Here is a 13,741-nt window from a genome sequence, read left to right as displayed (position 1 = left end):
CACACACACACACACACACACACACACACACACACACACACACACACGCAGGGATAGAGAGGCCCTGGAGACCATCTGGCAGAGGGAAGGCCAAGCAGAAGGAGCTGCAGCACTTAAGACACTTACAAAGCGGGTCTCCCTGCCCACCAGGTGGAAGGGTCGGGGGGAGGCAGGTGGCTGAGGGCACCAGAAACAGGTACAGAGGGATCCATGGGAGAGAGAGGAAGAGATCAGATGGGCCCCTCCCTATGAACCACAGGGTCCCAACTAAGAGAAGCCAGAAGGTATAGAGCTATCTGGGAATTGTCTAACTCTCATCCCTACTACTACCTGTTTAAGCTAGATCTTCAAGACTAGCCTCAACTCAGCCTTTCTGAGGCTCTGCCTCCCAATGGCTCAGCTGCACCCACCCCCTCCAGACCATCAGAATAACTCCCTCAAGCTAACCCCACTGGTCCATCTTTCTTAGGGACACCTGGGAATTACTTGCAGAGGCCACAATTGGCTTCCCTGTTACCTTAGATTAGGGACACTCCCAAACATCCTTATTTCCTTTCAGAAGCTACTAGGGAGCTATGAAAATTTTGTTGCCCTCTCAAGAGAGCAGCTTGAATATGGCCATCAAGGACTCACTCTGAGGAAGATGGGAAATGTAAGAAGGATTAGGAGTGAAAGGCATACCCACGAAACCAGAGCCCAGGAAAAGGCCCAAAGGGCTCAGGTGGGTAGGAGCAAATGCTTAGAGTCTAGCTGAACTGCCAATAGGGGTCTGTCCTGGGTTTGGTAAGCCAAGTGTATATTTCCCCTACAACTACTCTGACTCTCTGAAAGAACCACAGGTTACTTAGTTCAGCCTCCTGTCCACAGCAGGATACATTCCTGGCACATGGCCATTCAGTTTTCACTTGAAAAACTCCAGTGACAGGGAGTTTATGACCCTACAAGGCAGTCCACACTATTTTTTGCTCTAAATGTAAGAGGTTGTTCCTTATGTCAAATCAAACTCTACTCCTCTGGGTACCTTTCATACCTGTTCTTAGCTCTCCAAGTCAGCAGAACCTGTTTATGGTTTTATTACTGTTAATTATCCTCTTAGTTTGGGGCCTCCTCCCCGAATGAGGAAGCCTAATCTTTTTAGTTCATCTTCATATGACATAACCCCCAACAAAAAACCAGTTGAACCAAGAAATTTCATGCTTTGGATAAGGTTTAGGGTAGAGAATATCTGAGGTCTCTGGCTTTATCACTGGGGTCATGTTAGCTGCCCCTTTCCCACTATTCTGTCTCTAGTTAGGTGTGGTAGCCAGACCTGCAACCCACATTCTAGGCTGTATAAGGGAAGAAATTGGTAGTTCTGGTCTTAATCCTTTCCTGAGAGGGCCTAGTTCTTTGCTGGCCATTTGGACCCATAAACCCATGTGCCAATGTCTCCAATGATTCTCGGGTTCCTACATAACTAAAATTTAATATCACTTTACGCTAGCTGTCTGCCTCTCTCTGACCCCCTTATGACAGTTTTTACTGCCATCTGTCCCACTATCCATAAGTTCATAGCCATTTGTCCCCATGAAGGCCTTGGTGTGCCCTGCTTTTCCTAGATCATTTATAAAAATGCTAAAAGAGACTAATCCTCACGGTAATCCTGAGGGACCCACCCCACTGCTCACAACTATCCATCCAAAGATGTGCCCCTTCACCCCAACACTTTGCTTCTTGAAGAAAACCTCTGTGACAGATAGTACCATCCCCCTAACCCTGGTGCCTTGGTGTTCACCTTTGGTGTAAAACCCTATTAAAGGCTTTCAGAAAGTCTCCATGTATTCCCATTTTGTTCACACACAACTGTTTAGCCTCCAGAGAGTACTAAGAGATCAGTCAGGAAAAGACATCTGTATATGTTTGGCAATGCCATCTGTAAAGACGGGTTCCATATTTTGGTGGGTGGTTCCATAGTTTCTTGGGATTTTTTTCCTTCAAAGTTCTGAAACTGGTATCACACAGTTAAGGGGATTTAAGTTATGTAGCGAAGTTAGATCTGGAATGAACCATGCCCTTAGAACTGGTTGACATGAAATATGATCTAGTTGTTACCAAGATATGTGGACATGTGGGGTGCAGTAAACTCCCTGATACCAACTTCACTAAAGTCAACGACAAAAATTTCAGTCATGCCAGCCCTAATTCCTAAGCCCATCTTGGGCAAAGAGTCAATACTAAGGGATCTGTCTCACAGATTCTCTAATTGGCTTCCTTTTTTCTACCTAATGCTATATAAAGTCTCCTTTTACAGGCTTTGGAGTTGCTTGTAAGGGCCTCCTCACCCTTGCTGGCTTGGTCTGTCCTGTCCTACTTAATTTATCCTTTCCCAATCCATCCTCTGAGAGACTTCTTCTCAACTTACTGTCTTCCCATAGATAATAATGACATTCTATAAAGTGAACTTTTCTTCCTCAGATGGCCTCTAACTTTGTCAATAGGTGTGTTCTTCCCCTGCCTAGTCTCTACATAGATCTCTATCCTTAAGCTACCAGAGCAAGGTCTTTATAAATGGCCTCTTCCCATCTACCCAGGGTCACAGTCTCATGGGCCCTATTTATTTACTTTGCTTTGTCCCTCTGCCTCCCCCATGGCTGCTGTTGGTCTGGCCTTTTTCAGCCACAAGTACGGGTGGCATGTTAGTTGCTTCACCTAAGGCAGTGTCAATAAATGGATTTCTTTTAGTTTGAGGCCTGACCTCAAGAACCACTTTGGCTTCTGACATTCCTCTTTACAGACAAGGTCACAGCATATCCCACCTACAGTCAGTCATCTTTAAGGACAAAAAGCCTTTATTGAACAGTAGCTCCTTGTGCCTTTCTTGAATTATCCTCCCTACTCCTTTTTACAGAGTCAAAAACTATTCGTTTCTGATCCCTAACGGGCTGTACAAAAATTACTTTTAATATGATAAATATTAAAAGCACAATTCAAGGTATGTCTCTTGTATTAAGCCTTGTCTGATTAATCCCTAAGTAGATTTCCCACTTATTCTCAATGGTTCATTGTGGTATAGGGGAAAGAGGCCTGGGAGTACGTCTCAGTTCTATTACTTACTGACTTGTGTAAGGCTTAGACTTCAAGGCTGTTCTCTAAATGTCAGTTTCCCTCATCTGTAAGACAGGGATAATACTTGTGCTACCCATAGCAATGTGCTGGTAAATGCTAACAAATGACTCTCTGGGGAGTAAAAACAGGAACTGCACTGGGCTCCGGCTCCAACCACCTCCAATACCTATAAAATATGACTCTAAACAAATTTTAGAGCTACAGAACCCACAAAGTGACAAAAAGAAACAAATCTCCTGCTGAAGGCAGCCTGGCAGGCCAACAGTCTATTGCAGGGAGCTGGGAGTCACGAGGTTCTGGCCCCAGGGCAGCCTGACCAGTGGCACAGACTGGCTGAAGAAGACTTCAGGAGAGTGAATCAATAGCATCTGTGGCGTTTCCGGACTTCTCAACCCATAAACACCAAAGAAAAAGTAAAGATCAGTGGAGAAACTGTTGGAACCAGGTGACAGAAGAGCTTGGTCCAGCCCCTGCCCCCAGGGCAAGAGGTAGAGGGGGCCCAGTGGCTGCAGCTGCTGCCCTGTGGCTGCCTGAGGAGGTCCTGGCCTGCAGATCGTAGGGGGACCAAGCAACCATTCAGAGGGTAATCGCTCTTGCTTTGACCTGCTTAGATCTGGATCTCAGTCTTGGGTGGTGGTCCTGAGGTGTGTGGCCAGTATGCCAGAGCTTGGGGTGTCTCTAGAGAGGGTACCCTCCTCATAGCTCTGACAACATTTGCAAAGACACAGCTCACTCCACTCTGGAAGCAGATTTCTACCATGGCAAAGTGCTCAAAAGTCAAGTAATTGGCAGGCAAGATGAACAAGCAGAGGAAACACAATCAGACCATAGAATTCATTTTTGGAGACAAAAAGGATCAAAACATGGAACCAGAAGTCAATGAAGTAAAAATTCCTGCATCAAAAGCTTCCAAGAAAAGTATGAATTGGTTACAGGCCTTGTCTGTAAAGAGGAATGTAAAGCCATGGAGGAGCTCAAGAAGGATTTTGAAAATCAAGTAAGAGAAGTGGAGGAAAAACTGGAAAGAAAAATGAGAATGATGTAAGAAAATAATGAAAAGTGAATCAACAGCCTGCTAAAGGAGACCCAGAAAAATACTGAAGAAAATAACACCTTAAAAAATAGACTAACTCAAATGGCAAGAGAGGCCCAAAAAGCCAATGAGGAGAAGAATGCCTTAAAAAGTCAAATTGCCCAGATGGAAAAGGAATTTCAAAAACTCACTGAAGAGAATAATTCCTTCAAAATTACATTAGAGTAAATGGAAGCTAATAACTTTATGAGAAATCAAGATACTATAAAACAGATCCAAACAAATGAAAAAAATAGAAGGTAATGTGAAATATCTCATTGGAAAAACCACTGACCTGGAAAACAGATCCAGGAGAGATAATTGAAAAACTTTTGTACCACCTAAAAGCCATGATAAAAAGAGCCTAGAAATCATCCTTCAAGAAATTCTCAAGGAAAACTTCCCTGATATTCTAGAACCAGAGGGCAAAACAGAAATTGAAAGAATTCACCAATTGTCTCTTGAAAAAGATCCCAAAAAGAAAACTCCTAGGAATATCATAGCCAAATTCCAGAGTTCCCAGGTCAAGGAGAAAATGTTACAAGCTGCCAGGAAGAAACAATTTGAGTACTGTGGAAACACAATCAGGATAACATGAGATCTAGCAGCTTCTACATTAAGGGACTGAAGGGCTTAGAAGATAATATTCTGGAGGTCACAGGAGCTAGAATTAAAACCAAGAATCACCTACCCAGCAAAACCGAGTATAATGTTTCAGGGGAAAATATGGTCATTCAATGAAATAGAGGACTTTCAAGTATTTTTTTTTTTTGGAGGGGGGAAGATAGGGCAGAAGATGGGTCACACAGTTAGTAGGTGTTAAGTGTCTGAGGCCAGATTTGAACTCAGGTCCTCCTGACTCCAGGTGCTCTATTCACTGTGTCACCTAGCCGCCCCTCTTTCAAGCATTCTTGATGAAAAAACCAGAGCTGAACAGAAAATCTTACTTTCAAATACAAGAAGCAAGAGAAGCATGAGAAGGTAAACAGGAAAAAGAAATCATAAGGAACTTATTAAAGTTGAACTATTCACATACCTACATGGAAAAATGATAATTGTAACTCATGAGACTTTCTCAGTATGAGAATAGTTGAAGGGAATATATATATGTATGTATAGGAGGTATATGTGTGTATAAATGCATATGTGTGTACATGTATACATAGACAAAGGGCACAGGATCAGTTGAATAGAAAAGGATGATATTTAAAAAATAAAAATAAGAGGTGAGAGAGGAATATAATGAGAAGGAGAAAAGGAGAGATAGAATAGGGTAATTTATCCCAAATAAAAGAGTCAAGAGAAAACTGTTATAATGGAGGGGAAGAGCACAAAGGTGAAAGGGAATGAGTCAATCTTACTCTCACTGAATTTGGCTTAAGGAGGGAATAACATACACACTCATTTGGGTAATCTTACCCTACAGGAATGTAGGGGGGAAGGGGATAAGAGTGGGGAGGATGGAAGGGAGGGCAGATTGGGGGAGGGAGTAGTTAGAAGGACACACTTTTGTTTTTTGTTGTTTTTTTTTTTTAAAGCAATTGGAGTTAAGTAACTTGCTCAAGGTTACACGGCCAGTTATTATTTCTGGGTGTGGTGCTAAGTATCTGAGCCTGGATTCAATCCAGAAGCACACACTTTTGAAAAGGGACAGGGTCAGAGGAGAAAACAGAATAGGTGAAGGATGTGACAGGATGGAAGGAAATATAGTTAGTCTTTCACAATATAACTACTATGGAAATGTTTTGCATAACTATATATGTACAACTTATACTGAATTGCTTATCTTCCCAGTGGAGGTGGGTGAGGAGGGAAAAAGCGAAAGAATCTGGAAATCAAAGTTTTAAAAACAAAAGTTAAAAAAAATTGTTTTTTACATGCGACTGGGAAAAAAGACATACAGACACTGAAGTATAGAAATCGATCTTGCCCTACAAGAAAGGGGGGGGGAGGAAGGATGGGGGAGAAAATAAGAGAAAGCAGATTGGGGAAGGGGTACTCAGTAAGTTCAATATCTTGGGGTAGGGGATAGGGGAAAGATGGGGAGAAAATTTGTAACTCAAAATCTTGTGGAAATGAATGTTGAAAACTATAAATAAATTTAAAGAAATTTTAAAAAAATGACTCTGGGGAAAAATGTGCAAAAAAATATGCAAGGCACATTTTTAGGTTTAATCTGCATTATGAACATTTTCTCCATTACTTTATGACTAGATGATGAACAAAACAATTAAGTTCCAATAAGTAGCATTTCCCTCCCTACTTCCCAGATAGAATTACTCACACTGAAAGTTAAACAACTGGCTCTCATGACTCAGGAGAAGCTGGCTCTAGCACACTCCTGACTACCTAACTACCTGAGACACTGTGAGGACTGAATGATTTAATAGCTATCAAGTGCTTAGTAAATAAAGCCCTATAGAATGTAAACCTCAACTACTTGTTCTTTGCATTCACTGACCTGTGGCTTTCAAACATCCCCTAGTGATTCTCTAACTCACTGGCTCACAAAATCACACCATGTTCACAATCCACAATTCTCAAATTCCACTCTTTCCTGTTATTTTGCCTTTCCATCTTATTCACACTTATTTTCTCTTTGTCCTTATGACCTATTCTCCCAGTCCATCTATCTACCCCATTCTGACTTCACCCCACTAACCCCATGGATCAATCACTTTGAAGATTCATTAGCCAGCACCTTAGAACTCCTTGCTTAGAAGATCTTCTACTGCTCCCACATGTAAATCCCTCGTTAGCCCTCCATCATTCGGTTTCTCCTTCCTTCTGGACTGTCACACTAAAGAAAGTTACAAAATTTACCTGATTTCATTCATTACAAATTTATATTATATATCCTCCACGGGGTCACTGCTACTTATCAGTCTTTCTCCTTGACAATCTCACTGATGAAAACCTCATCCCCATAGAGGTTATTACTAATTTTATCTGCTCAGCCCCACTTGTGCCCTGAATCTCTCAGACCTAACCCTTCCATCATCCCTTCCTCCACCAATGCATGTGCAAATAATGACATGCTCCTTTTCTGAGAAGGCAGAGGTCTTAAGTCTGATTCTATAGTTCCTCCTTGAATGCTCAAAAAAGCAGCATCTACTCTTACCTGCTTTTCATTTCACTGAGGAAAAGATAAGATACGGGGGTAGCTAGGTGGTGCAGTGAATACAGCACCAGCATTGGAGTCAGGAGGACCTGAGTTCAAATGTGACCTCAGCCATTTGACTAGCTGTGTGACCTTAAGCAAGTAACTTAACCCCGACTGCCTCACCTCCCCCCTCCAAAAACAAACAAACAAACAAACAAACAAACAAAAAAACCAAGCTAACATCTCTACCTGTGTCCTGGCTCTTCTACTGTCTTGCTTCAAAGTGCATTCCTTCCTTCAAGGGTAGTGTTCAGTCTCTACCTCTCCAATGACTCCCATTCTCTGGCACATACTTTCTGGCCTCCCCAGTCCAAAAGAGTCATTCATTCTTTTACTCTTTGTAAAATCAGAGAATCACCCTTTGATTTCACCAAACTGCCACCTCACTTGTCTCCTCCCCTTCACAGCTAAACTTCTGGGAAGTTCTACCTTTGTCACCCCACTTCCTCAATCCCATGCTCTTCTGTTTTTGTCTCCAACCTTCAACCAAAACTGGTCTTCCCAAGTTATAATGGACTTCTCTTTGATTTCTCTGAAACACTGGACATTGTGGGCCACCCCATCCTTCTAGAGAATCTTTCCTTAAATTAAAAAAGACTTTTCTGGTTTTCCTCTTGCTTTTAACTGTTCTCATCTTCTCTTCTCTCATCTTCTGTACAATCTCCCATAAGGCCAGTGGTTCCCTAATGGTCTGCACTTGGACCTCTTCTTTTCTGAGGAAATCTTATTCATTCCTATAGATTCAATGACCATCTCTATGAACTCAAGATCCACCTAATTTATATGTATCACTCTAACACTGATTCTGAGCTCTGAGTCTATATCTATAACTCAAGCACAGAAACAGCATTGGAAGAGGACTCAGAGATTATCTAGCCCAACCTATATCTGAACAGGAATCTTCCCTACTACTTCTCCAACCACTTGTTGGCGATATAGCCTCTGCAGGCAGCTAGGTGGTACAGTGGATAGAAAGGTCAGACTTGGAGTTAAGACACTTGAATTCAAATCCTGCCTCAGACACAGGACCCAAGAAAAGTAATTTTAACCTCTTCCAACCTAAATTTCCTCATCTGTAAATGGGGATAATAATAGCACCTACCTACCTCACAAGGTTGTTATATGGCTCAAATGACATATATAAAGTGCTATTTAAATGGTAGGTAATATTATTATCATCATCATTGTTATTTAAAGATCTCTAAAGAAGAAGAACTGCTTATATAAGACATTTCTACCTGTACCTTTAACCCAACATATTCCTCTTTACTCCCTAAAATTGCTTTCTTCCAACTTTACAGTAATTTCTATAATCATTCACCTCATCATTCAAGGTGGAAATCTTGGGGTACCTCTCTGAGCCTCAGTTTCCTAATCTATAAAATGAGGGGACAAACTCTCGATATGTATTGCTCCTTTCAAAATTATGATCTTTGACTCTTCTCTTTCCCTTAACTCTCAATTCCAGTCAATTACCCAAATCTGCCAGTTCTACCTCTTCAAACCCTCTTGAATCCATCTTGATGTTCCCTATTCCCACTGCCACCATCCTGGGTAAAAGTCCTCATTACTATCTATCTAGTATTGCCTCCTGACACCTCTTCCTACCTCTACTCTATGTCCCTCTTCTCTCTCCAATCCATCCTTCATTACTGCTACCAGCCTTATCTTTTTTATGCAGATATTAGAACATTTTCCTCCTTAATTCAATTTAACAAATATTTATCATTTAAACACCTAACATGTTCAAGATAGTGTACTAAGTACTTTATATCAAGAGAAAAAATGAAAGAAAAAAACCCCATCTATCCCAAGGAATTCTACAACATATTAAAATCTTCAATGGCTTCCAACTTCCTATTAAATAATTAAATGAACTACTGAATATTAATTTATCTTTTATTATTATCAATTTATTTTATTTATTAAACATGGATTTAATTAAATAATGGTCAAATTCCTCTGTCACAGAGGATGGCTGGTGTCAGGTAACTCAAATCACCATGACTTTGACTAGGATGAGGACTGGAGACATGGGTAGAAGCACTGCTATTCCCAGGGTTCTTGGGTTCAGTCAGTCAACAGTTATTTATTAAGTACTTGTAGTGTTTCAGGAACCGTGTTAAGTACTGGAGATAACAAAAAAAAGGCAAAAACAAACCCCATTCTCTGCTCTCAAGGAGTTCCCAGTCTAATGGGGGAAGACACTATGCAAACAGCTATATAGAGGGTGCTCTGAAATCCCTAGTACAGTTAAAAGACTTTTCCTGGGAAATCACACCTCTGGAGATGCAAATGGGCAACTGCTCCAGCAGGGGCTACAGCCACAGCTACTGAAGACCCTGAAGGAACGTTCTTGCCACCAAAGCCTTGGTGCTGTCAAATGGGTCAGTACCAGGAATTAATAGGATTTGAGGCATGACCCCAAGTACCAAGGGAAGTCTCCATCTGATCTGCGGCTGAAGCCTGCCATGTACATTGTCTGCCCGTTAGAATGTGAGTTTCCTGAGAGCAGGGACATCCTACTTTTCTGCATTTGTTTCCCAGGTGCTTAGCATGGTGCTTTGCACACAAATGCTTCCCTAGTTATACCTCCCTCACTGGCATACAACAAGCACCTGTTAGTCCTATAATCCGATAAGATGGACTGCATTCTTATTCAGCAAAATGCCGTGCTCCCACCTCTAGGTTCATGCCTTTCAAGTCACTGCACACTGTTCCCTCTCACATACTCCACACCCCAGACAAACTGGCCGACTCAGTAGTCACTGAACTCAGCCACCCTCCCCATTCCGTACCTCTGCACAGACTGTCCTCTGTACTTGGAGTAGACTCTCTTGCCCTTCACCACTCAGAATCCCTAAGGCCCAGCTCAGGAGTTGCCCCCAGGAAAAGGTATCTCTGGTATGTCCAGGTAGTTAGTGCTCTTAACTCCTCAAATCATCTTGTACTGACTTCTCTTTTGTCTCTATACGTAGAGTTGCTTGCACACACAGCTTTGACACTGTACATGCTTCACAGATGTTTGTGCAAGTGATGTGAAGATTATGCCTTTTCAGGCCTTGTGCTTGTCTCACCTTTTTCCTGAACTGTGAGTGACTGCATGAGGGTGGGGCCCTTACCTTACCTAATCTCTCTATTTCCCTCAACACCACAGTCCAGTGTTCTGCACACACTAGGCCCTCAGTACAGACTTGCTGAAGGGAGTTTTACAGATATGGGCAACTGAAAGTTATTTAATGACTACTCTGTCATTCCAATCACATCAGGATTTCCTGAAGGGAAAGGGGGCAGGCCTCTGCCATCCCACCCAGGGCTCCTGAAGAGTGAGGGATCTTGATTATATGTGTTCAATTGACAGACCCGAGCCAGGAAAAAAAGATTCTCCTGCCAGGCTCTCTCTCCCACTACTACAGACTCTCGAGTCGAATATCGTCTCCTGGTCTCATCCCCCACTGAAACTCACCTGTTGGCTACTAGGAGAGCGGGGGGTATCAAGAGGGCTTCCTATGCCCCCTGGAGAAACCTAGAAGAGAAAAGGAGAGCAAGTTGTGACGTAATGGAGGGTAAGAGAGAGAGAGACAGGAGGATGGACACATGGATACAGTCATAATTTCATCAGGCCCACAAAGGTTATGTCTATGCATATGTATAAATGTATATGCATATATCAATATATGTCTTTATGGATATGGAGTTAAAAGGCTAGGACAGAGAAAAGTATAGGAAGTTGGAGGGGGCAAAGGGATCAAGAGTAAGCTAAGTGATTTGGGGGTGGGACAGAAAAGGCTTTAAGTATCCTCTGTAAGTGTCTTCATAGATAATAGGGAAACAAATGAACAAGAAGAAAAAGATATTGTGACACCTATAGATGAGGGAAGGTGTTGAAAGGTCATAGTTAAGAGTCCCCCAGTTTTTCTCCTTCCTCCAGTCCCATTTCCAGGGCTAGAAATCAGGGATCACAATTAGTGCCTCTTACATTCACCCTAGTCCCCAGCCCAAATTCCCAGGTTAGTCTTCATGACACAGTTATTGGGGTAAGGGTGAAGGACTGCTTGCCTTGGGGATGCAGAGGCTGGTCTTCAGCACCCCTCCCTGGCCATATCCCAGGGGAGGACCCCCTAGACATGATGTTCCCCGGTTGGCCAGCACAAAAGGGTTCTCCCCAAATGGAATTGACTTGGAATCCACCAGGCTTTCCCCCTCCCCCAAGGGTTCTTCGGGACTTCTTGGGGAGGCACCCATGACTGGGGTAAACCCAGTAGGGCCCTTGCTAGGTTGGGTCAAGGCTGAGACCTCTGAGCTGCCCTCAGCTCTGTGCAGGTCTGCTGGGGCTCTGTCCATCGCGCTGGGCTTGGGCTCCCAGAGATTGTCACGCAGGAGAGAGGAAAGCTGGAGCTTCACAAGAGAGAGAGATGGAAGACAGACCGACAGAGATGAGACACAAAGAAAAGGAGAACAAGTGAGGAAGGGAGATGGAAGAGGAGATGAGGAAAGATGAAGGACACAGTGTAATAAAGTCCCAAACAATGTTCCCTTCCCGATTCTGCCAGCCTAGCACCCTATCAAGAGATGGTTTGGAAAGACATGTTGTTTTTGAAGGTTAGAGGCATCCCTATAGTCCTCTCAACTGGTCACTGGAATTCAATGATGTATCAAAATTCTATTTGAATCTCTATTTCCAGCTTGGTACAACTTCTGCCAGCTGCTGCTTATATACAATGTTTTTGTTTTATGTCCTTCCTAAGTCCCTCTCAGGCAGATGGACTGTCTGCATTCTGATCCATTAGTTCATGTTTGCTCTATTTATTTTAGGAATTTACTGACTTGGATCTTATTCTTTCTTAGCCTTCAACTTCCTAAAATTGAAAGGTCTGCGCTTTTCACCTTGTCTTCAACAATCTTCCCTCATTCCTATTCTCTTGTCCTTTTCTGAATGTTCTTTGATGTTATGTCTTGAATGATGTTTACCAATCAGGCCTGCACTTTGGGCTATCTGAGGCTGAGAGGAGGTAAATATTAGCATCCCCATTCCCAGCCCTTGCTGATACCGTGTTTCCCTGATAATAAGACCTATCCCGAAAATAATCCCTCCCCTTACTGTGTAAGATTCCTCTAAAATAAGCCCTCCCCCGAAAATAAGCCCTATTGAGATTGCTACTGTAGTGAAGGTGATCCCCTGCGCTACACGCTACATTACGGTACCCTCTGTATGCACCGTCCCCCCCCCCCTGAAACGCACGCCACGCTCCGAGCTGCATCCAATCAGAGCTGCAGCAGTGAGCGCGTCATCCTGTTCTTCCCCAGTGATTTGCTTGCTGGCGCCATTGAGAAGAGCTGTTTATTAAAATTGCTGTCAATGTTCATTAAAATAAGCCCTCTGGTGTTTTTCTGTCCAAAAAAATAATAAGACAGTGTCTTATTATCGGGGAAACACGGTACTTGCCACCTATCTAACCACTACATTCTTAGCACATAGCCACAAAACTGGAAGGGCATGTAAAGGCCACCCAAGACCAACCCTTACCTGAACAAGAAATCTGCTCTACACATTTCAGTCTACAATGATTCTTAGGTCCTTCTCTTCAGTAGTCTCTGTGAGCTCAAAGCCCAGAAGCCTAGAGTTTTTAATGGCTTCTTCCCAAACATATCACTCTACATTTGCTCATACTAATGCTCCCCTATTCCCATGTTCAGCTTCAAGGATTCTCAGTGCAGTCTGTTCTATTAGAGCAACATTTCACACCCCACCAAAGCTGAGAATCATCTGGAACCATGGCTATTTCAGTGTAGAGTTCCCCTTCTAGATAATTTTTTTAAATGTTAGCTAGGATCTGTCCTTGAACACCCATCTCTGGAAGATCTGCCCCACTAATCACAGTTCTCCATCTATGGACATATAAATTTAAAAAACAACACTTTTTCTGTTACTGCCTTTGGAGGCTTTGAGCCTTCACTCTAACAGTTGACTTAAATTATCACACAAGTAACAATGGGCCACAGAAAAAAATTTTTCTGAGACTAAAAATGTATGTTCATTTTAAAAAAATGACCAAGTATGTCTGGCTATGTGCTCCCCTTGTTGAGCCCTGGACAGCTGCCTGCCTTGTCTCTCTGGCATCCTGGCTCCAAGCATCATCTTCAGTGGGAGGCATGATGGCTGTGTGCCAGGCCTCCTGAACAGTACATGTTTTGTCAGGACACATTACACATTTTCAACAAGCTTTCCCCAATTTCACCCTTGAATTCCTTTGCAACTTTCCAATGCCTGTCCAGGAGAATTTACTGATATCTACTGTGTTAATTAGGTCCAGAGTATCAAGGCACAGATGTGACTGAACCTGCGGCATGCAATCTCCTTTCCCATTCCTGAGCCCACCTTGGGCAGTGCTACCAAATGG

At 42.8% G+C, this 13,741-nt stretch overlaps 1 protein-coding gene across 1 annotated transcript in view; it reads right to left on the bottom strand.

Moving 5' to 3' along the window:
• The window catches only part of SCRIB (scribble planar cell polarity protein), a 70,909-nt gene that overhangs the window by 12,855 nt on the left and 44,313 nt on the right, over window positions 1-13,741 (bottom strand). The window contains exons 27-29 of the mRNA XM_069096984.1: window positions 11,400-11,894; window positions 10,807-10,866; window positions 127-177 (exon numbers count right to left, since the gene is read on the bottom strand). Coding sequence (XP_068953085.1) covers window positions 127-177; window positions 10,807-10,866; window positions 11,400-11,894 — 606 coding nt within the window. The remainder of the gene's footprint in view (window positions 1-126; window positions 178-10,806; window positions 10,867-11,399; window positions 11,895-13,741) is intronic.

The sequence above is a fragment of the Petaurus breviceps genome, unplaced genomic scaffold, assembly GCF_028583685.1.
Source record: "Petaurus breviceps papuanus isolate PSGF00001 unplaced genomic scaffold, PetGlider_PUasm1.0 350, whole genome shotgun sequence".
Taxonomy (NCBI): Eukaryota; Metazoa; Chordata; class Mammalia; order Diprotodontia; family Petauridae; genus Petaurus; species Petaurus breviceps.
Note: the sequence above shows the minus strand (reverse complement) of the source record. Positions and strands in the feature narration are given on the sequence as shown.